Source organism: Mauremys mutica, chromosome 3 (genome assembly GCF_020497125.1).
Source record: "Mauremys mutica isolate MM-2020 ecotype Southern chromosome 3, ASM2049712v1, whole genome shotgun sequence".
Taxonomy (NCBI): domain Eukaryota; kingdom Metazoa; phylum Chordata; order Testudines; family Geoemydidae; genus Mauremys; species Mauremys mutica.
Genome location: NC_059074.1, coordinates 158,147,193 through 158,171,601, shown reverse-complemented (window position 1 = coordinate 158,171,601; position 24,409 = coordinate 158,147,193). Strand labels below are relative to the sequence as shown.

Here is a 24,409-nt window from a genome sequence, read left to right as displayed (position 1 = left end):
CCATCTGCATGAGTGTGTATGTGTGTGTATGTGTGTGTATAGATAGATAGATAGATAGATAGATAAAATAACTAATATCTTTCTGCAGATTGGCCTGGATGGAAATGGGAAAATAACCTGTGCAACCCTTGCCTGTTATTTAGAAAACTGTAGTCTCTTTAGATTGTCTGTTACCCACAGTTACAGCTACACAGATTTCATAGAGGACCTGAAAAGAGTCTATAGACAAACAGGGCTGGAGGGCCAGAACACTGTTTTGCTCATCACTGATTCAGATATAGTTCAGGTAAATGCTTTCTTACGTGATGTTTTTGCTAGAGTTAGAGTACTTGCATGCATGCTTGTTTTAGGCCTGGTCTGCATTGGGGGGATCGATCTAAAATATGCAACTTCAGCTATGAGAATAGCATAGTTGAAGTCAACATATCTTAGATCGACTTAGAATCACTTACTTTGTGTCCTCGCGGCGCAGGATCGATGGCCGCCGCTCCCCCGCCGACTCCGCTTCTGCCTCTTGCCCTGGTGGAGTTCCAGAGTTGACGGGGAGCGCGGTTGGGGATCAATGTATCGTGTCTAGACGAGACGCAATACATTGATCCCCGATAGAGCAATCACTACCCGCCAATCTGGCAGGTAGTGTAGACATACCCTTAGAGTTGTACCATTGTGCGGATACAAATATGTTTTGTACAAACAAATGGAGACCATGGGCTGAAAATTGGTCTCTTTAAAAGTTTGGTCCTGCTTCCTTTTAAACTCAATAGCAAAACTCCCTTTGATTTCAGTGGTGCAGTATTGGGTTCCGACTATATGCTATATAGCAGGGGTCGGCAACCTTTCAGAAGTGGTGTGCTGAGTCTTCATTTATTCACTCTAATTTAAGGTTTCGCGTGCCAGTGATACATTTTAACATTTTTAGAAGGTATCTTTCTTTAAGTCTATAATATATAACTAAACTATTGTTGTACGTAAATTAAACAAGGATTTAAAAATGTTTAAGAAGCTTCATTTAAAATTAAATTGAAATACAGAGCCCCCCGGACTGGTGGCCAGGATCAGGGCAGTGTCAGTGCCACAGAAAATCAGCTCGTGTGCTGCCTTCGGCACGCGTGCCATAGGTTGCCTACCCCTGCTATATAGTGAGAAATGTCCTTTTTCCTAAACTGTGTTCCTATTTCACAGTGATGTGAAAAAATAGGCACCAATTTGAACAGAAAGAAAAAAATGAAACATTTAAACGCGATCATACACTTCAATAAGTTGATTAATTACCAAGATAAATTCACAGTTCACCCATAGTTGAAAGAACGAGGTATTTGACTTTATGCTTGAAAAGGCACTCATGGCCACGGGTTTCGTGGTGTACCTGTATGCATCATTATGTATATTTTTTTTACTTGTGTATATTATATGTATGTGCCCAATGAAGACAAAAACCTGATATTTGGTGCTATCAATGATTGGGAATTTTTTAATATTTTGTTCTGGTGCTTGTACAGAGCAAATCTCTTTGCTCTGACAACTGGACTGGAAACCTGACAGGAGTAGACCTTCATATAAAATTTCAGCACTTTTGTTAATGGGGTCAAAGGCAATAAGAAAATGGCCTCTTTTGTGGTATTTCTTTTTCCAGTTTTAGCCAAAAAAGCAGGATGAGAAAGCATATGAAAATTAATAGATAATGTAAAGTTAACCAGTTTTTTCACCTTAGAGAAGTTTCAGGTTTCATCTGAGTTGCAGGCAAAGATTTGGGTTAATTCCTCTTTTTCTAAAATGGTCCAACTGTCCTAATCCAAATACAGTAATGCTTAGGGCTACAAATTTGTCACTTTATTTTTTATCAAAAATCACAGAGCAGTCTTGGTAAATTTAGTAAAAGTCATGTATTTAGGGGGCAATGGTGTGTAAAGTCACAGATATGAAAAGTCAGTTATATCTCCTTAAATACAGTCTACATAAATCCCTGCAGAAGGGCCACCGACCTCCCACAGCAGCTCCCTCCACCCCAGCACTGCAAACCTAATCCCCACCCAGTGCAGAGGGGAGGCCCTAAGGTGGGTCAGGAAAAGCTGGAGCCTGTTCTGTACTCATCCCACAGTGGTGGCTCCTGTCCCATAGGACTGGACCTGGCTCCCCAGTTGAGGCATTGCACCCTGGCACACAAAGTTACAGCACCGCTCAGGTTTGGCCTGGTCATCCCTCAGTCATGACAGAAATGCGGCTGAGCCAAACCTGAGTGAGTAGTCCTATGACCCTGACAGGTTGTAATGCCACTCAAACAAATTTGGCCGGGCAGCACTGCAACCCTTTGTGCCAGGTCACATTACCTGAGAGGGGAACTGGGCCCAGCATATGGGACAGTGTGGGTCAGACTCACTCTCCAACTCCTCCCCCTCCCTGACCTCTTCTGCACACCAAGCCAGTGACTCATTTAGAACCTCCCAGGAATCTACTGGTTTGCAATCCACTGTTTGGGAAACTCCCCTTTATTAAAATCACTGACACAAAGAAAAGTCACAGATTAACCAAAAAATCACTGTATCTGTGATATTTTTACCACTGTGACAAGCCTTCAGCCCTAAAAATGCTTTATGATATAATGTATTAGTTTTAAAAGGAAATAAGTAACAAGTTTTGCAGGGATTACTAACTGTTGTTCTTTACCCTAGGATTCTTTTTTAGAACATTTGAGCTGCATTCTGAATTCTGGAGAAGTGCTTGATTTATTTGATAAGGAGGAGTTGGAAGGTATTGTTGTGAAGCTTACAGCTGTTGCCGAAAAGGCTGACTACTCAAACAGCAGAGAAGCTATTCTTTCATTTTTCATGCAGGTACTGTTTCAAATACATTAATTTTAGAGAATTTGAAACTTTTTTATCAAAATGTCCAAGGGCTAGACCCTGTTCCAGTTGAACAATAGTTTCGCCATTGTCATCAGTGTAAGCAGGAGTAGGTAGCTGTATCTAAGACCATTTCAAAGATGCCTACCTAAGGCAAAAGTTACTGAGGCATTTAAATCACTTTTGAAAATGGAACTTAGTCACTTAAATGTTTTGAAAATTTTGCCACATGTTTATATTATTACATATAATTTTTAATAGTAGTAGTTTCAAATTTTAAAATTTATATTTTGCATCATGTTTCACCCTTTGTTTTTACATTCAACAATCTAGGATGCTTACTTAAGTATTTGATTTGCTGAAATGTTTTTTCTTCTTTATAAAAAGAAAACTAAAGAGATGGTCTGTGTGACATTCCACAGGGTACAGTCTGAACTGATGGACTGCTATGTCCCCTTAGCTGTCCAACCTGAGATGCTTTTTACATTGCTTTGCTGGTGAACAGCAACCCTCCTGGCTCTGCTCACTCGCAGTCACCAGCATGTAAAGTCACTCCGAGCTGAATACATGAATGCTATGCCCAGCCATTCATGAATTACATATAGAGTGATACCCACATATTCCCAGTCCCAGTCTTATGCACCAGAAATATGTGTTTTATACTGCTCAATAGCCCTCTGGACAGTATAAGCTCATAGATAGTCCAACATTCCAACACTGGGTAATGTTTATGCACCAGGCTTGTTGACCTAAGTAGAGATTCTCAAGCACTTCAGCCAAAACAAGTGTATTAACAGAGAAAGATGGTTTTTAAGTGATTACAAGTGATAAGGCTTAAAAATCAGAATTAGTTAAAAAGAAATAAAAGGATAAACACACAAACTAATACCTAAACTTTATCAAGGGTAATAGGTTTAAAAGCAGAAAGAAGTTTTTCTCAACAAAAGCTTACAGCAGTCTGTGCTGGCTTGAAAACCGCCAGGCCAGGACCAGTCCTCCAGTTCAATGATGCTTCTTTTGTCTTTCACGCAGTGAAGTTGCCGTCAATAGAGATGGAGGGGAAGTGGTAAGGTGGAGGTCACTGACTCCCATTCTTATATCCCACTCCCCTCTTTGAGGATTAGTCCCACTGGGGTACAGACAAACAGTCTCCTGTGTATGTGAGGTTTGAAAAGTTTCTGGGAGGAAATGTAAATTCTTTGTTTATATCTTCCCGCCCTGCTGGTGAATAGCCAATTAAGTAGGTAATGGCGCTTTAGCACTTTGCTGGCATGCCAGTGTGTCTTTGTCTCTGAGAAATTGGTTTGTGGGTGTTACCCAGAATTACAACATATTCCAGTAACAATCATACAGTAAAATCTCACCACTTTACACACAGTGTTGTTACACACATCTTAACAGGACAATGATATTCAGCAGATTATAAATTTTCAAATGATACATCACAAGGCATACTTTGTACAAAATATATCATAACCATATTAACGTGGTGAACATGGAGTACTGGGTGTCACAGTATGTCAACAAATTTCCATCACAACTGGGGTTTGATTCTACAGTCCATATGAATGTGTAACTCCCATTTACTCTAAGAATTAAGCATGTGTAGGGACTGCAAGATCAAGGATATTATGAGCTAGCAAATTCACTAAGTATTTGAGCTGTCTGCCTTTTCTTTTAGGTATTTTAATATTTTGAACTGTGTTTTTTATAGTCTTAAATGCGTGACTTAAAATGATTAGGTAAATTTTTACATTGTTGATCATGTATTAGTACAGTATTGTTGTCACTTAAAAAAGAGAGCATTACATTAGTAAAAAGTAGTAATCTTAACATAATTTTTTTAATAAAATAATTCCAGCCAGCAAACAGGTTTGGGAAAAGAGATATGTAACTGTAATTCCCCCTGCCAAAATTAAACCTTTATTTCAGAGAGTACGTAGCAAGCTTCATATTGTTTTGGCGACAAGTCCTGCAGGACTTAACTTCCGTCAACTTTGTCGGATATATCCTTCCATCGTTAATTGCTCTACCATTGACTGGTACGACAACTGGCCTGAAGAAGCTCTCCTGCATGTTGCAAAAATCTACTTTAGCCATGAAGACATTTGTGATGACAGTGAGGTAGCATAATAATAGAACTTACCTTTTTTTAACTGTAGTTAACACTTTTTCATTTATTGTGCATTTGATACCAGATTCAGACAACATGGAAATTGCAGAGCCAAATTCAGCAGAGATTGAAATGACAATCTAGGTCTGGACCTGAGTTTTGCATTTGTTACATGAGTACAAATCAGGAATAATTTCATTGAAGCCAGTAGGGCTAAACTGGTGTAAAACCAGTATAACTGAGAAAAGAATCAGGCCCATAGAATGTATGTCAGATCATTGTTAAAACACCAATTTGATATAAAATGAGACCTACATGCTGAGGTGCAATAACAGGGAGCAGTAGAAAAAACAGTTGTCAGAATGATATAAAATAAAATTATTACTACATTGCAAAAATGAGTACAATTATTTTTCCCACTTCCATGGTGATGTACAATTTTTGGCTTGGCTTATGGTGAATTTTACAAAAGCTGTTTTGCTATAGAAAACTGCTTTTCATTAAAGTAAAATTTAACCAAGCTACAATTGATGTGAAGTGAGTTTTCATTTTTTGCAAAAACAGTGACTAGAAAATTTTGCCATTCTCAATGTATATGTTTACATATTTTTCCAGGGCCTAATTGTCAAACATGATGGGTCAGAGTCTTCCCTCACTTACATTGGTGCAAATCTATTGGCTTCATTTTTATCATTATAACTAAGGCTAAGATTTTGTCATGGATATTTTCAGTAAAAGTCATGGTCAGGTCGTAGACAATAATTAAAAATTAATGGAAGCCTGTGACCTGTCCCTGACTTTTGCTAAAAATATCCATGACAAAATGGGGAGCCTGGGCAGCTGGGGGTAGGCTGGGAGCTCCAGGGGCCCCTACCACCCATAGAGGCTCGGAGCTCTTCAGTCCCCCTCTGCTTGCGGCTCTGAGCTGCGGGGGTCCCCCCTGCCTCCCATGGAGGTCGGGAGTGGCGAGGGTCCCCCCTGACAGCCAGGAGCAACGAGGGTCCCCCCCCACCATCCGGGGTGGTAGAGAGCGGCAGGGGTTCCCTCTGCTGCCCGCAGCGGGGGACCCTGCAGCTCTCATCCGACGCTGGCTGAAGTCACAAAGGTCTTTGGAAGTCACAGATTCTGTGACTTCCATGACCTCTCTGTCTAAATCGCAGCCTTAATTATAACTGACGACAGAATTTGACCCTTTGTATTGTTCAGTGTCCTCATTTGTAATAAAACTGTACAGATTTTCACTTGGCAACAAGAGCTGAAATTCTTATACAAATATCCTTTTCATATTCCTACTCATGAGACATGTCAACTGGTGCAGTGTAAATGGTGGAACCTTCTTATAGCAGTGTCCCAGAGGGTATGTCTGCACTGCAATGCAAGGTGTGAGAGCAGCATGGATAAACCTACTCTGGCTTTGCCCACACTACCATGACTAAAAGTATCAGTGTAGATGCAGTGGCACAGGCATCAGTGCAAGCTGTACAAGCATACTGGGGACCCTGGGTGTGCATCATGTGACTAGCCCACCTTGAAGCCCATGCTGCCTCATCTACAGTACTATTTTTAGCTGTGATAGCTATCTCTATCTATGCTGCAGTAACACCTCAGATTGCAGTATAGTTGTATCCTTAGAATGCTCAGGCTCTCCTCCAACCCCCTCTCCTCCACTTTCCCAAACATTCTGGGGGCAAGCCTATAAAAAGAGAAGCAATAGGACACAAGGAGAAATCAATTGCCAGTAGAATTTAAGATAGGAGGAGGTTTTTGATATATTAGGAACAAAAAAAATCCTGAGAATGGTATTGGTCCATTATTAGATGGAAATGATAGAATTATCAATAATAATGCGAAAAGGTAGGAGTATTCAATAAATATTTCTGTTCTGTATTTGGGGAAAATTTTAATTGTAAATGAGGAATCATCTTTGAGTAGTTGTGTATTTCCAGGGGTCCTGCAAGGGTCTTTGCTCTACACTGTTTAATACTTATATCAGTGTCCTGGAAGAAATCATAAAAACATCTCTGATAAGAGATCTCAGGTGACACAAGAATTGGGTTGGTGCAAAAATAGACAATTGAGTAATAATTACATAATCAGCTAGCCAGAGAGGAGTTACAGCTCCCTCCCACTTGAATGGGCCATCACAGAGACATATTAGTCCTCGGTGATTCACTTTCACTCCAAGGCCATAGGGGCTTAATTTTCAATATATAGATACATTATTCCTTAAATATTACCTGTATGCACATCTCATAATGATTAGGAGTATCAGTAAGTTACAAATATTTGGTAGAAACCTCACCTGTTGCCCTTTATGAATAAGTACCATAAAAGCAGTATATTTGGTGTAGAGAGTTTGTCAGGTCTGAGGCAGGAATTGCTCTTAAAGTACAGTGAACCCTTTGCCAGTTGACACTTATGGGCCTCTGTGTCACACTTCCCTAGACTTCATGCTTAAATAAGACTCAAAGACATATACTTTAAACACTAAGAGTGCTTTAGCTCAGTGGATTCTCAACCAGGATCTGGGGCCCCCTGGGGGGCCCTGAGAAGGTTTCAGGGGGTCCGTCAAGCAGGGTTAGCATTAGACTTACTGGGGCCAAAGTCAGAAAACTGAAGTCCGAGGCCTTGAGCCCCACCGCCTGGGGCTGAAGCTGAAGCCTGAGCAGTTCAGCTCCATAGGGACCCTGTGGCGTGAGGCCCCAGGCTATTGTCCTGCTTGCTACCTCCTAATGCCAGCCCTGTCTTTTATATGCAGAAAACCAGTTGTGCCACAGGTGGGCCATGGAGTTTTTATAGCATGTTGTGGGGGCCTCAGAAAGAAAGAAAAAGGTTAAGAACCTCTGCTTTAGCTTACTATCTTAATAGGGCTAAGTAATTTTGTAAGTGTCCCAATCTCTTTATTTCATGTTCTGACAATCCTAAAAGTCACATTACCTCTTCACAATCATTATCTAGATATTTTAGACCAGGGATTTGGAGCAATCAAATTTTTGAATTGCTCCGCTCCAGCTCCGGGCTCCACTCCAAAGCCCTGGGTTAGAAAGTGTATGGAAAAACGTTAAAGATAGCATCCATTCCTCCCCATGATGGGATTAGGCCATCGTCAGGCTATCCCTTGATATGAGGATGATGTCTGCCAGGGGAAAAGTCATTGATGAAACTTAAGATGGCTAAGGAGTCCAATTTGTGCTTTACATGTTTTTTTCATATATGTGATAGTGGTTGCTTGGAAAGAGCACAACTTCTGGCCAGGATGCTGTATCTTTTACTTCCTCCTCAACCGTTTCTCAGCCACTTGAGCAAGGCAATTCTCTTCAAAACAGGCTGAGGCTTGATGTATGATGCAACAACATTGCAGTCTATTGCCAGCCAGCTCTTCCCAATTGGTGCAATGCCTCCCTTCTTAAAATATTTTTTCAGGGTATTCTTGTAGCTTTTCCTCTGTCCCCCACAGATCCTCTTACCATCACTAAGTTGAGAAAAGAGGACTTGCTTCAGAAGGCAAGTATCGGCCATCCGCACACAATGATCAGCCCAGTTAAGTTGATGTTTCATAATTAAGGCTATGATATAGTCATGGATATTTTTAGTAAAAGTCATGGTCAAATCATGGGCAATAAACAAAAATTCACGGCCCATGACCTGTGCATGACTTGTACTATAAATACCACTATCTAAATCTTAGCTGGTGGGGGAGTTTCGCTGCTCGGGGAGGGGGCATGCCCCCGGGGCTATCCACCCCCCCACCCTCCCCCACTGCTCCGCCCACCCCTGGGACTACTGCTAGGGGCCGCTCACCTGCCGCTGCTGTGGCCACCCACGGGACCACTGCTCAGGCAGTCTCCAGGGCCAGCTGCACCGATCGCTGCTCAGGCAGTCACCGGGACCAGGTGCCTGGGGCCACCTGAGCAGCGGCCAGTGCGGCTGGCTCCAGGGCCTCTCCAGCAGTGGCCGGTGTGGCTGGCTATGGAGCTACTCCAGCAGTGGCAGTGTGGCTGTCCCCGGGGCCACCTGACCTGCTGGTCCCTGGGGTCCGCCACACTGGCAGCTGCAGAAGTCACAGAGGTCGCAGGAAGTTACAGAATCTGTGACTTCCATGACAGACATGGAGCCCTATTCCTAATCTTCACCTCAACATGTGATTTTAGCTGCAGAGAGAATGCTGGTATTGGTGCAATGGTCTTCCCATCTGATATGGAGAATCTTCCTAAGGCAGCACTCCAGATGCTTAAGGCGGCTTCGGTATGTCACTCATGTCTCGCACCCATAAGGAAGGGTAGGGATCACTATGGTATTGTAGACCAGGATCTTAGTTTCCATCCGCAGATCTCTGTCAGTAAAGACACAACGGAGCAACTTTCCAAAGGACACATTGGCACAATGGATGCTATGTTCAATTGTTGCATTGATTGTGCTTTTACAGATCCAGACTAACATGGCTACCCCTCTGATACTTGATACCAAAGTAAAGAAATGCTCAGCTTTTCCAGGGGTCCACCGCCAGTGACAATTTGTGGGAGAATGAGGGCAACTAGTGTGTGGACAGGCTGGTGGAGCACTTTAGTCTTCCCATTCTTGAGGGAAAGTCCCAAGCTATGATAGGCTCCTGCTGGAGCGGCTCTGCAGCCAGCTACAACAGGCGCTGCCAGAGTGGCCCCAGGGCCATCCACCCCGGACGCTGCTTGGGTGTCCCCAGAAAGCTGGCCCTGGGGACCACCTGAGCAGCAGCAGGTGCAGCTGGCCCTGGGGACTGCCTGAGCAGTGGTTCCAGGGGCAGCCGGAGCAGTGGGGGAGGTAGCACCAGGGGCGGCCAGAACAGCCACTGCTCAGCAGTCCCCGGCAGCTGATGCCCTCCTAAGCAGCTGTCTCCTGGCCCACTCTCCCAGAGCAGCGGCACCCCAGCTAAGATTTAGGCAGAGGTATTTATGGTACAAGTCATGGACAGGTCACGGTCCGTGAATTTTTGTTTATTGCCTGTGACTTATCATGACTTCTACTAAAAATATCCATGACTAAATCATCGCTTTAGCGATAAACAATGGCTGGTGTTGTTCTCTACGCTTCTCTTGGATCTGTCATGCAACAAAAATCATGTTGATGGTGCTCTGAGACAGTCTGAGCCCATATTGGGATTCTGGAAGGACATCTTCAGCAAGAGGGAGGAGACAGTTCAAAAGGATGCAAGAAGGACATTCCCAGAAATGGAGAGGAGGGCAATACCTCAGTAACTCCTGCACATTGACTTGTCCCCTTCCTTAAAAATTGTCACAATATCGACATTCTTTACGTTGGATGGAATTTCCTCATTAACTCAAATTCTAACAAAAAGTTTATGTAGTTTTTGCACAAATGCTATTCCCAGGGGTGAAAGTAACTTACAGGACTTACTGGTACTGCCGGAGTCCCGAGGGGGGTGTGGCCTCATCCGTAAAAGGCGTGGCCTCAACCGGAAGAGGCAAGGCCTCTCAAGATTTAAATTCCCTGGGGCACCAGCTGTGGCTGGGAGCCCCAGGGCCTTTAAGTCAACCCAGGGCTCTCAGGTAAATTAAAGGGCCTGGGGCTCTGGCCCCTTTAAATCCCCACCGCAGCTCCAGCTGGGCTTTAAAGGGCTCAGGGCTCCTGTAGCTGTGGGGAACTCCGAGCCCTTTAAAGCCCGGCCGCCGAAGCTGCAGGCGGGATTTAAAGGGCTCTGGGCTCTCCGCAGTGGTGGGGAGCTTGGAGCCCTTTAAATCCCGGCCCCAGCCCAGCCGCCGAAGCTGCGGGTGGGATTTAAAGGGCTTGGAGCTCCCTGCCACTGCGGGGAGCCCAGAGCCCTTTTAATCCCAGCCGCGGAAGCCGGTGCAGTCCGCCACAGCGTACTGGCTCTTGCCGGTATACTGAACTGGACCGGACCAGCTTACTTTCACCTCTGGCTATTCCACCACCTTTGAAAACCTCCCAGAGATGCCATCTGGGCCTGGCACCTTGTTGTTTCTTGTCTGAGTGATGCCAGACTTCCTCAGAAGATGGCGGGGGGTAGCAAGCGGTTCTATTACTGGATGCTGAGGAATGGACTCAATGGTGGCAGCTGAGACTTCAGATTCATGGTTCAGTAGAGTCTCAAAATGTTCCTTCCAACATTGCTTGAAGGCCATTGTCCTTAAGAAAGATGGAGTTGTCCTGGGCTCGCAGAGGGATTGTGCCATTTGAACGTAGATGGCTTTTGTTGCTTGAAAAAAGCTTCTCATGTCATGCTGATCAGCAAAACTCTGGATCTCCATGGCCTATGCTTATCACCACTGATTCTTGATGTCACGCAGCTTCCTTTGAACACAGCTTTAAGCCAATGATAAGTCTCTGGTATTTGCTGATTAGAGGATTCATTTTGCCAAGTGCAAAATGCACTTCTCTTCTAGTGAATAAGTGCTATGATTTCCTTATTGTTGTCACCAAACCAATCCGTATGGCAATGAGTGGACTATCCAATTGATTCAGCACATGCCTTATGAATGATGGTCTTGAATTCCTTCCAATGTGTTTAGATGTTGTTGATATTGTCAGGAAAGTCAGAGAGCCTCTCAATGAGGTGTTGCTGAAGAGTCTCGCAAATAGCTTGTTTCTGAAGTTCCTTGATGTTAAATCTCTTTCACATTCCTTTTGGTTGTTTATGGTGCTGTGGTGCAAGCTGTATGTTTATGATTGATCTGACTAAGCGATGAACGTAAGACCACTTGGAAACACCCACATGCCAAACACTGGCATCTTTTTCACTGTCATTGTCAGAACCCATGATCGTACTGTTGTCGATATTACATGAGCCATGAGAGGTATGGATGACTGGTTAGGACCAGAGTAATGGCTACTGCTATGGCATGTCTTAGAAATGTTCCAGTTGCTGAGATCTGTAAGGCTGGTACAGGGAGCTCTATACATACATTTACAAAACACTGTTCCCTAGATCTACTGTGTAGATCAGACACTTAGTTTGGTAGGACACTACTTCATTTTCTATTCAGTTAGAACTCCAAGTCCCATGATCCATTCATGGGGTATTGATTGCCAAATTCTCCTGTGAGTGGGAATATTCAGAGGACACTCCAAGAAGCAATTAAGTTTAGTAACCTGTAACTCGAGTTTTTTGAGATAGACTCTGCATATTCACATTCCCTGCCCACCTTCCTATCTTCTTTGGAGTCCTAATAAAACTTGGCTCTGGGGAAGTGGTGGAAGGAGTTGAGCTGGCAGAGGGTGTCATGCTCCCTTTTATAGCTTCACCCTCAGAATATCCAGGAACAGAGGAGAGGGGTAGGAAGAACACATGATCATTCCAAGAGACACTGCTACAAGAAGGTTTAATTGCCTAAGTTGCATCAGCTAGGACGGGTAGGCAACCTATGGCACGGGTGCCGAAGGCGGCACACGAGCTGATTTTCAGTGGCACTCACACTGCCCAGGTCCTGACCACCAGTCCAGGGGGCTCTGCATTTTAATTTAATTTTAAATGAAGCTTCTTAAACATTTTAAAAACCTTATTTACTTTACATACAACACTAGTTTAGTTATATATTATAGACTTATAGAAAGAGACCTTCTAAAAAGGTTAAAATCTATTACTGGCACATGGAACCTTTAATTAGAGTGAATAAATGAAAACTCGGCACACCACTTCCGAAAGGTTGCTGACCCCTCAGCTAGGACAATCCCCTGAGTGGGGATATCCAAAGTCCATCTCAAAGAATTCTGGTTACAGGTACATAATTTAAATTTTCTATTAACTTTGCATGCCAGTATATGAAGCATGATTTTATTACTTTATTTTATTATTACTACTAATACTAATATAATAAGCATTAATTAATATTAATAAGCATCATTTTATTAATTTATTATTTCCTGTGCATTTAACAATGTTATGTGAACCAAAATATAAACAAAAATGAATACTATGACTTAAAAATATGAAGATTTTACTTTTTCATATTTATTTAAAATCATGTTGCCTTCCAGAACTTAACAAACACAGTTGCCCAGGTATGTGTTGAAATCCACAAAAGTGCATCTACAACAACTGAGAAATATTTGAAGGAAACTAAAAGGCACTACTACATCACTCCTAATAGCTATTTGCAATTCATAGACACCTTTTCAAGCATATTACAGAGCACAAAAAAGAAAAGTCTGTTTAACAGGTGAGAAATTAATAACATTTTCCCATTGTGCTCTGCTGCAACGTACAGCCACATAAAATATCCTACTTCAAAGGAGCAAAATACCAAAACCAAACACAATGGGTCAAATTTTCAAAATTGGACACCTAAAATATCCTTGTAAAATCTATGAGCGTGTATGCACTAATATTGTGCAATAGAATACAGATGTGTAAGAGTGATTGCATGCACAATTACCCATTTAACATGCATAATTTTATATGTAAAGTTACCTGATATTATTTCTAGGACTGTTGATTAATCGCAGTTAACTCATGCAATTAACTCAAAAAAATGAATCACGATTAATTGCAGTTTTAATCACACGGTTAAACAATAGAATACCAATTGAAATTTATTAAATATTTTGGCTATTTTTCTACATTTTCATATATATATTATATTCTGTGTTGTAATTGAAATCAAAGTGTATATTATTTATGATTACAAATATTTGCACTGTAAAAATGATAAAAGCAATAGTATTTTTCAATTCACCTCATACAAGTAGTATAGTACAATCTCTTTGTCGTAAAAGTGCAATTTACAAATGTAGATTTTTTTTTGTTACATAACTGCACTCAAAACAATGTAAAACTTCAGAGACTACAAGTCCACTCAGTGCTACTTCTTGTGCAACCAAATGCTCAGACAAACAAGTTTGTTTATATCTAAAGGAGATAATGCTGCCCACTTCTTATTTACAATGTCACCAGAAAGTGAGAACAGACGTTCACATGGCACGTTTGTAGCCGGCATTGCAAGGTATTTTTGTGCCAAATATGCTAAACATTCCTATGTCCCTTCATGCTTTGGCCGCCATTCCAGAGGACATGCTTCCATGCTGATGACGCTCATTAAAAAAATAATGTGTTAATTACATTTGTGACTGAACTCCTTGGGGGAGAACTGTATGTCTCCTGCACTCTGTTTTACCCACATTCTGCCATATATTTCATATTAAAGCAGTCTCGGATAATAACTCAGCATGTTGTTCATTTTAAGAACACTTTCACTGCAGATTTGACAAAACGCAAAGGAAGTACCAATGTGAAATTTCTAAAGATAGCTACAGCAGTAGACCCATGATTTAAGAATCTGAAGTGCCTTCCAAAATCTGAGAGGGACGAGGTGTGGAGCATGCTTTCAGAAGTCTTAAAAGAGCAACACTCCGATGCAGAAACTACAGAACCTGAACCACCAAAAAAAAAAATGAATCTTCTTCTGGTGACATCTGACTCAGATGATGAAAATGAACATGCGTTGGTCTGCACTGCTTTGGATTGTTATCAAGCAGAACCCATCATCAGCATGGACGTATGTCCTCTGGAATGGTGGCTGAAGCACGAAGGGACATATGAATCTTTAGCGCATCTGGGACGTAAATATCTTGTGACGCCAGCTACAACAGTGCCATGCGAACGCCTGTTCTCACTTTCAGGTGATATTGTAAACAAGAAGCAGGCAGCATTATCTCCTGCAAATGTAAACAAACTTGTTTGTCTAAGCGATTGGCTGAACAAGAACTAGGACTGAGTGGACTTGTTAGTTCTGAAATTTTATATTGTTTTATTTTTAATGCAATGATTTTTGTTCATAACTCTACATTTGTAAGTTCAACTTTCAAGATAAAGAGATTGCAGTACAGTACTTGTATGAGGTGAATTGAAAAATACTATTCTGTTTTTTACAGTGCAAATATTTGTAATAAAAAATAAATATAAAGTGAGCACTGTACACTTTGTATTATGTGTTGTAATTGAAATCAGTATATTTGAAAATGTAGAAAACATTCAAAAATATTTATATAAATGGTATTTTATTGTTTAACAGTGTAAATAATCGCACAATTTATCATGATTAATTTTTTTAATTGCTTGAAAGCTCTAATTATTTCTAAAGATCCCAAAGTCAATATATAATAACTTATATTTTACTTAATCTTCACACTGTCCATATATTAGAGGATGTTTCAAAGTATTACAAACCACCCAAAATATATTTGTTACACTAGAGGCACCCGAGCAAGTGGAAGTAGTTGTAAATTATATTTTCCTGGACAAGCTAGTCTCTCCCTGGGACAACAAAATTACCCCCACAATCCTGTTTCTATCCTGCAACACCATCTTTACAGTTGGGACCCCATAATAACCCTGCCAGGTATGATTCCTCAGTGGATGTGGTAAATCAGCTCATCTCTGGATTCCCTTCCCAGACCATCTCTCCAACCCATACTGCAAATATTTGGGCTGTGTTGGCCTTTTGTGGGCCTTCATTGGAGGGGAGGTTGTAGCAGATTTCCACTGCTACTGCCTACCCCTCCACTCCTTCAGTCAGATTTTCCCAGAGCAGAAGTTAGCATAGACCATCGAATGAAACTGGGCTGTTATCTTTAATGACAAATAAAATAAAAGTACACAACTAGATAATGCACATTGCAACTTAATTTTTATTTGTAGGGCTTGTTTTTACAATGGTCTGACCAAGCTTCTGGAAGCAACATCACTGGTTGCAGAAATGCAAGAAGAGTTGCTTACCCTTGGCCCTCAGATAGAGCAAAAATCAAAGGTATGTTTTAATTACAAATTACTTTCTGTAGTGGGCTTTAAAAATCTTCTGTAACCTCCCATTCCACCTCCTCCTCTCCACAAAATTCAGGACCTAAAACCTACTTGTTATATCACCCTTGCCAGTGAGTTACATTATACCCTTTCTCCTTCAACACTTCCATGGCTGACAGGAGATTCAGACACAGTAAAGACAATTCAGTTTTCTGATTGGCTCATGAGAAAAAGAAAATGTTTCAATCTTCTCACTATTCCGTCATCTCACCAAATGTATTTGAAATTCTGCAATCAAAATGTTTTGCAAAGGAAAACTTTTTTTTTTCCTGTTAGGAGATAGAAGAACTCGTGGAAAAACTTCATAGAGACTCACAAGTAGTGGAGCAGGTTCGAACTCTTGTTAAACAGGATGAAGAAATCATGGCTGAGGAAACAAAAGTTGTGGAAGAATACGCTCGGGTACTGAGTCTCTTGTGGTCTCTCACAGGTTTGGTTTCTGTGGGCCTAGTTTTACAAAGCATTAAGAACAGTCTGGGCATTAACAACCTTGCACGATCCAGTTCTATTTATGGTAAAAATAAGTAGTTCCAAAAAGTGCAGAAATTTTCATATGCCTTCAGCATAGATACTGTTTTTTTAGGAATCTTCACCATATTATAAAATGTAAAGTAATAAAAACTGAAAGATATCTGTTTTAGTTCTTTCAAGCATGATTCTGATTAGAAAAGTAACTATGCATGAACAGCATCTTAGTACTTCACACATCATCTTTTTGTGTGTCTTACTCGCAAAACAAACATTTTCCTACTGGTGGTTACAGAAATCTGGTTTTGTTCAAGTACATATTGTCAAAAGAAAATGTCAACTCTAACTTTTTTCTGTGGGCTGTGGGGTTTTGTTTGTTTGGGTTTTTTTTTTTTACAATGTAGCAAGCAACTGAAGAGCTAAATGCTGTATTGCCAGCTTTAGAAAAGGCCCTCGCTGCTCTAGATGCATTGGACAAAGCTCACATTGCAGAACTCAGGTAGGTCGGTTTTGTTTTAAAACTTTGCTATTAGTTGGAACAGTGACAATCTTCAGTTCTGGAATAATAATGCTGGCAAATTACATAACAGAGCAAAGGTTGCCACAGGAGTTCCTTCCATTCAGAACATCCATAACTAAAGAAAATGATTTTGAAAGTGCAAACAATGCAATCTTGCCTACATTTCAAGCTCACTCACTCTTACTCTTACTTCTTTATGCTTTCATGTGTCAAATTAGTTCCTATTGGTTAGTTTATTCTCTTTCTAAATCAAGACACACCCACCACCCCTATATTGGGTCAAAAGGGGCTTGTCAGAAATTTTCATTTTCTACACTTTTATACACAGACCTTTTTCAGGGAAGAGGGGTGAAGGATGGTGTCATCAGATCTAAGTTGTTTTCCTCTGTTAATATAGGGGGTTTTTTTCTTCTCCGTTCTATTAATATAACAATATAGTACTTTGTAGTATAGTTATATACTAATTAGTAAGAACACAGAAATTAATATTAATTTAGAAACTAAAATAATAGTTCAGACTATTGAACCATCTAATCCAGTAGCCTGTCTTTGAGGTGGGCCAATACTGGATGATTTAAATGAAAATATACAGCACTGTATTTTGTATGAAACTGCTGATTGTTATCAATTTCTCAAATGTTTTTTTGTTTTTTTACAGAGTATACACTCATCCTCCTCCTCTTGTACTAACTGTTATGAATGCAGTTTGTATTCTTCTGCAAAAGAAACCTAGTTGGGCAACAGCAAAGCTCCTCCTTGCAGATGCAGGATTCCTCAAAAAATTGGTTACCCTGGATAAAGATAATCTACCAGAAAAGGTAAAGGGATGGTATAGTGCTCAATAATTCATCTTCATTTCTTCTAGGATTCTTCAAAGGATGTTGATTTTGTCTTAATAAAGACTGAATTTTGTATAATAACTTTGGGCCAGATTGAGTCCCATGTTGCAGCCCCTTTATGCCACTATGGCAGGATGAAGGGGCTACAAAGGGGACAGAGGCAGAAACAACTGCTGCAGAATCCTACTGTCATGGATAGGCTCTCTCTTCCCAGCATAGACCTGGGATAATACCTTTATGCTGGACTCCCTGGCAGCTCCAGAAGTATGGGCCATGTCAGGGGCAGGGTGGGAGAGTGAGGAAAGAGAAAGTCATGAGCACACTGTGCTGTGTGCCACTGTAATTGTCCATAGAGGGCTATTACAAACTGGCACAATTTAGATTAGCTCATGGGCTGCTCTGAGTTGAGATGAGGACTGGGGACAGAACAGAGGAGGTGCAGATGTGGTTTAAAGCTTCCTTTCTCCCCAACTCAACTGGTTTAGTGCTCGATGAAGAACTGGAGGAACACAGAACCTTCCCCTTTCTATCAATATGTAGAAAAGAATGGATGAGAGTAATGCTTTTAGAAAAAATTAAACCAGTAGTTTCTTCTTTGAGTGCTTGTTGGTATATATGACAGGTTTCAGAGTAGCAGCCGTGTTAGTCTGTATCCGCAAAAAGAACAGGAGTATTTGTGGCACCTTAAAGACTAACAAATTTATTTTAGCATGAGCTTTCGTGAGCTGCAGCTCACTTCTTCGGATGCATAGAATGGAACACACAGACAGGAGAAATTTATACATACAGAGAACATGAAAAGGTGGAAGTATGCATACCAACAGGAAGAGTCTAATCAATTGAGATGAGCTATTGTCAGCAGGAGGAAAAAAACTTTTTGAAGTGATAATTAAGATGGCCCATAGAAGGTGTGAGACACGCCATCAGGGGCTCGTACACCTGCACATCTACCAACGTGATATATGCCATCATGTGCCAGCAATGCCCCTCTGCCATGTACATTGGCCAAACCGGACAGTCTCTACGCAAAAGAATAAATGGACACAAATCTGACATCAGGAATCATAACATTCAAAAACCAGTGGGAGAACACTTCAACCTCTCTAACCACTCAGTGACATTCTTGAAGGTGGCAATTTTGCAACAAAAAAACTTCAAAAACAGACTCCAAAGAGAAACTGCTGAACTTGAATTAATATGCAAACTAGACACAATTAACTGTGGCCTAAACAGAGACTGGGAATGGTTGGGTCATTACACTAATTGAATCTATTTCCCTATTTTAAGTTCTCCTCACACCTTCTATGGGCCATTTTAATTATCACTTCAAAAAGTTTTTTTCCTCCTGCTGACGATAGCTCATCTCAATTGATTAGACTCTTCCTGTTGGTATGCATACTTCCACCTTTTCATGTTCTCTGTATGTATAAATTTCTCCTGTCTGTGTGTTCCATTCTATGCATCCGAAGAAGTGAGCTGCAGCTCACGAAAGCTCATGCTAAAATAAATTTGTTAGTCTTTAAGGTGCCACAAATACTCCTGTTCTTTTTGTTGGTATATATATTTCAGTTTTGGTGCACATGCTCCCCATGTGCTTTTTTGTCCAGCAGCATCTGTTTGGGGCTGCACTGCCCCCTGAGTGTCCTTCTGGTCTCATATTGAGGGCATCAAAGGTGGAGGTGGTCCACCTGCAACTCATTTCCTTCTCACTGCCTTTGGCTGTAAAACAGAGCTACCCAGTAACCATGACACATCTCTTTTTAGCTTATTATACTAATTCTTTTGAACATAATTAGTGTTAATTTAGGAAAAGATAGGCTTAGTTACCTGTTGGCAATTTTTTTAATAAGTTTTTGTTGTTCAGGAAGTTTTTAAATCCCACTTCCCTCACCAGAATTTTCTTCTTAATATCAAGGTTTAGGGGTATTGTAATGGTTTGGGGGACCTGCCTACATACAACTTCTGAATTCTGTTTGATATTTTGAACTCAGTATACATCTATACTGAATAATAACCTCCATTTTGTTTTCTAAGCACCATTGCAATTGTAAAAATTGTTCTGTGCCTTCACCTTGCGTGAGGCAAACCCACAACCAGACTACCACTGCTCACTCAGCTGCCGAGATTCACCCCTCCAACAGAGCCTGTAGTGACTCAGCACTCAGGCATGCTGTAGCAGCCTATCCCTGAGCAGGGCCTGAGTCAAATAACCTCAAGGCACAAGTATTTTACTGATGGCACCAGATATCAGGTTAGTCTGTGCTATAGCACTACCCAGCCAGGAATCCTCACGCTGTCTCACTGTGTTATAGACTCCCTCTGCTTCCAGCCTGCCTTTGGTACAATTCCTGCCCCTGATGCAATTCCTGCCCCAGCCTTACCTGAGCCTTGTTCCAGCTTGCTTCAGCCTTGCCCGTGCCCTAGTCCAACTGTGCTCCAGCCCTGTTACTGACCCACTCCAGCCCTGCATCCATCTCCTGACCCCTCAGATCCTCAGACTGACTCCCACCCAGCTTCAATCTTTGGCCTGAATTGGGACTCCAACTATAAACCTGATTTGGTTTGTCTTTGGACTCTGACCTCAGTTCTGACCCACAGCCTCTCCCCAACTCAGCCCAGACCCAACTCTATGGCTGTCTTTGACCCTTGTACCTGTTCTTGACCACCTCTCTAACTACCAGGTCTGCCCGCCTCAAACCAGAGCCTGACAGTTTGCACAGACTCTCTACCGGGCACTGGTGAGGACTCAGCTGGAATATTGTGTCTGCACTTTCAGAAATATATGGACAAATTGGAGAGGGTTCAAAAGAGAGCAACAAAAATGATAAACGTTTTAGTAAATGTGACCTGTGAGGAAAGGTTAAAAAAACTGGGTATGTTTTGTCCTGAGAAAAGAAGACTGAGGGACGACCAGATAACTGTCTTCAAATATGCTAAGGGCTCTTATAAAGAGAATGGTCCTATTAGGATCCAGGAAGTCAGCAGGCAGAAGCCCACTGCTAAAGGACCTCCCCCCAGTCTAAGGGGGGGATCCACAGGACCTGGAAGCCAAGTGATTCCGAGGGGACAACTAATGAAATAACAGGGACAGGAGTGCGGTCAAAGGGTCAAACGAAGGGAACCTGACGGGGGCACCGAGCAGAGAACCCTGGGGAAAAAAAAACCTAACAGGACAAATATACCAATGTCTATAGATTTAAGATGAAGTCCAATTTTTCCATCCTGATCTTTACACACAATTATTTCATGGATGCCTTGTTTAATCTCTGCTCTGCGAATTCCAACATCATTTCCAGTTACTGGAGCTACCATATAATTCACAGTGGAGGGTCTCGTTACCGGCTGCCCCTGAGATTGTGTACCTGCAACCATTGGCAAGTTTTTATGTACCCCTTCTTCATTAAGACTCAGACCCATGTATTCAGAAAGTTCTGGGTATAGTCTGGGATAAAGACTTCCATCTTGAGGGATGGGAGCAGAAGCTTCAGACAAAATTGCTGGATTGGCAGGGTTTGAATAAAAGGCAGTCTGAGCCTGAATTACCTTGTCCACTTTCAGATCTTCCAGAGAAGGATAGAGAGACATTTTTGTGCAATTTTCACAGCTGAGGCGGAGGCGGTGACAGAAGCTGCTGTTCCTAGGCCGCTATCAACGGTGGCTCTAGCTCCTGGCAACGCGGCTCTGCTAAGGGAGTGGCGTTGTTGTTGTTCTCCATGTTCACTGTTTGTTGTTCTCCATGTTCACTGAAGATAGAATAAGAAATAATCGACTTAACTTTCAGAAAGGGAGATTTAAGTTAGATATAAGGAAAAACTTTCTAACTGTAAGGATAGTTAAGTAATGGAATAGACTACCAAGGGATATCGTGAAATCCCTATCAATGGATGTTTTTAAGAACAGGATAGATAGACACCTGTCAGTGATGTCTAGGACTACAGGGTCCTGCTTCGGCACAGTGGAATGGAGTAGGTGACGTCTCAAGGTCCCTTCCAGCCCCATATTTCTATGATACTATATAGATCTAACTGAAGACAGTAACATTTCTATGGATTTACATCAGTGAAAATGAGATCATAATCCTGCCCAGAGTATTTATAGTGTTTTTTTCTCATCTTCACATAACTAAAAAATATCCAAAAAGACTTTCCATTGTCTTCTCCTTAAGCAACAAAGAATGCTGTAATAATTCTTCAAATCTGTGGGAACTCTAAGTCATTGTTCTAATATTTAACCTGTTCATTTTTTTAGGTGTTTCTGCAATTGAAAAGATATGTAAGATCACCTGACTTTAGCCCATCAAAAGTGGGACTAGTGTCTATTGCCTGTTGCTCCATGTGTCACTGGATTTTAGCTTTAGATCACTACCATGAAGTACAAAAGGTATCTTATTTAATAAAATTATCATTAGTTCCAAAAACTCTTTTAATATTCCCAGTAAAATACAAGTCCCTATAAGAATACATTTGGTAGATGATCTTCTGTTCTTAGAATATGATCTTTCATATACAAATGCATTCAACAATAACTGAAATTAGCTATTTTAGTAGGAACCTTCATATGAAACAGTTATTCTACTGGAATACTGATTCAGCCTCTTAATCAAATAGTTACCCATAATAAAGCTCATGGGCCAAATTCTGTTCTTAGTAATATCTGTGCAATCCATCTAAAGGCAGTAATCTCAAAATAGAAATGGTGAAAATTAGTTTGCAAAATCCATGCTACTTATATTCCAAGAACTCAACTAGATGCCTTAGAGAACGTGGAATAAAAACAGAAATTAAAATCTGTGCTGACTCAATTTCACTTCCATGTTATGCAAGGTCATAGAAACCGAGCATGATTAAAAAGCCAAATAAATTGAGTACCAATTTATTCTTTACTCTCTCACATCATATATAAATCTTTCTACATCTGTGACCATCCTTAATGGTCTTTTCATTCTTGTCTTGTTAGGAGTTTCAATAGAGAGATCTATGATTTAATAGCCTAGAAAACCAAGCTTCTGTCTTTTTGAGGTTATCTCTCTGAATCAGGATTGAGATATATTTGGTGTTGCCATATTGTTTCTGTACTGTGGATAAAGAGAGGTCTAGCCCTTCCTTCCTTCCTTAGGTCCTACCTTCCTATCAGACACTTTTCACAACCAGTAAATTCACTTTTAAATACAAAAATGTCTTTTAAACATCTTTTATAGAAATTCAATTTTAAGCAAGTTCTAGGTAAAGTAGAAATAGGAATTTAACACTCGCTAAAGAAGAGGGGCAAGATTCAGGTCCCAAGTACTTTTAGATCAGACAATGGACTTGTTTTCAGACCAACTATAGACTCATGCACTTTCCCATGAAGATTGCTCATTGGCTGCTTCTGTAAAAGAAGCAATCTACCAGACATCTCAGACATACGTTGCAACTTCAGAGGTGATTTTTATTGTTATTTACATCTAAAGAAATAAACCAAGTCAGAGAGTGCACCTTCTAAAATATAGGGTCCTGACTCCCGGTCCCACCCTGGAATATTACTCTCCATAGCTCCAGCTGCAGAGGACCTGTGAGGTGTGAACTCTGCAAGATTTGGGGAGTGGGACACAAAAATTACCCCTTATGATTCCCCTCGGGCCATTTTTGGGCGTATGTTGTGTGTCATCTGAGCCTTGAATTTAGCTGTAAGAGTGTTTTGCACAGTATAGTTATGTTCTTGAATAAAATTCACCTGGCATAAACAGTTGATTCAGTAGACTAGGGTAGTTTAATTCATTACAGCATGTTTAATTTGACTAACCTCAATATATATGATAACATAACCAATAATATTTAGGTCTGTAAAGCGATTAAAAAATTCAATCACAATTAATTGTGCGATTAATAACTCTGTTAATAGAAATCCAAAAATATTTATATAAATGGTAGTTTTCCACATTTTCAAATATATTGATTTCAATTACAACACAGAATACAAAGTGTACAGAGCTCACTTATTATTTTTTATTATAAATATTTGCACTGTAAAAATAAAAGCAATAGTATTTTTCAATTCACTTAATTCAGTACTATAGTGCAATCTCTTTATCATGAAAGTTGAACTTACAACTGTAGAGTTATGAACAAAAATCATTGCATTAAAAAATAAAACGATATAAAACTTCAGAACCAACAAGTCCACTCAGTCCTAGTTCTTGTTCAGCCAATTGCTCAGACAAACAAGCTTGTTTACATTTGTAGGAGGTAATGCTGCCTGCTTCTTGTTTACAATATCACCTGAAAGTGAGAACAGGCGTTTGCATGGCACTGTTATAGCTGGAGTCGCAAGATATTTACATCCCAGATGTGCTAAAGATTCATATGTCCCTTCGTGCTTCAGCCACCATTCCAAAGGACATATGTCCATGCTGATGATGGGTTCTGCTTGATAACAATCCAAAGCAGTGCAGATCATGTGTATCAGATGTCACCAGAAGAAGGTTCATTTTCTTTTTTTTGGTGGTTCAGGTTCTGTAGTTTCTGCATCAGAGTGTTGCTCTTTTAAGACTTCTGAAAGCATGCTCCACACCTCGTCCCTCTCAGATTTTGGAAGGCACTTCAGATTCTTAAATCATGGGTCTACTGCTGTAGCTATCTTCAGAAATCTCACATTGGTACTTCCTTTGCGTTTTGTCAAATCTGCAGTGAAAGTGTTCTTAAAACGAACAACATGCTGGGTCATCATCCAAGACTGCTTTAATATGAAATATATGGCAGAATGTGGGTAAAACAGTGAGCAGGAGACATACAGTTCTCCGCACGAGGAGTTCAGTCACAAATTTAATTAACATGTTATTTT

General features: G+C 40.9%; 1 protein-coding gene across 1 annotated transcript in view; it reads left to right on the top strand.

Annotated features, from left to right (window-relative positions):
• Positions 1–24,409, top strand: part of DNAH14 (dynein axonemal heavy chain 14) — a 471,830-nt gene that overhangs the window by 340,369 nt on the left and 107,052 nt on the right. The window contains exons 57-65 of the mRNA XM_045010332.1: positions 89–286; positions 2,670–2,831; positions 4,773–4,964; positions 12,943–13,124; positions 15,602–15,710; positions 16,040–16,165; positions 16,636–16,730; positions 17,410–17,569; positions 21,839–21,970. Coding sequence (XP_044866267.1) covers positions 89–286; positions 2,670–2,831; positions 4,773–4,964; positions 12,943–13,124; positions 15,602–15,710; positions 16,040–16,165; positions 16,636–16,730; positions 17,410–17,569; positions 21,839–21,970 — 1,356 coding nt within the window. The remainder of the gene's footprint in view (positions 1–88; positions 287–2,669; positions 2,832–4,772; positions 4,965–12,942; positions 13,125–15,601; positions 15,711–16,039; positions 16,166–16,635; positions 16,731–17,409; positions 17,570–21,838; positions 21,971–24,409) is intronic.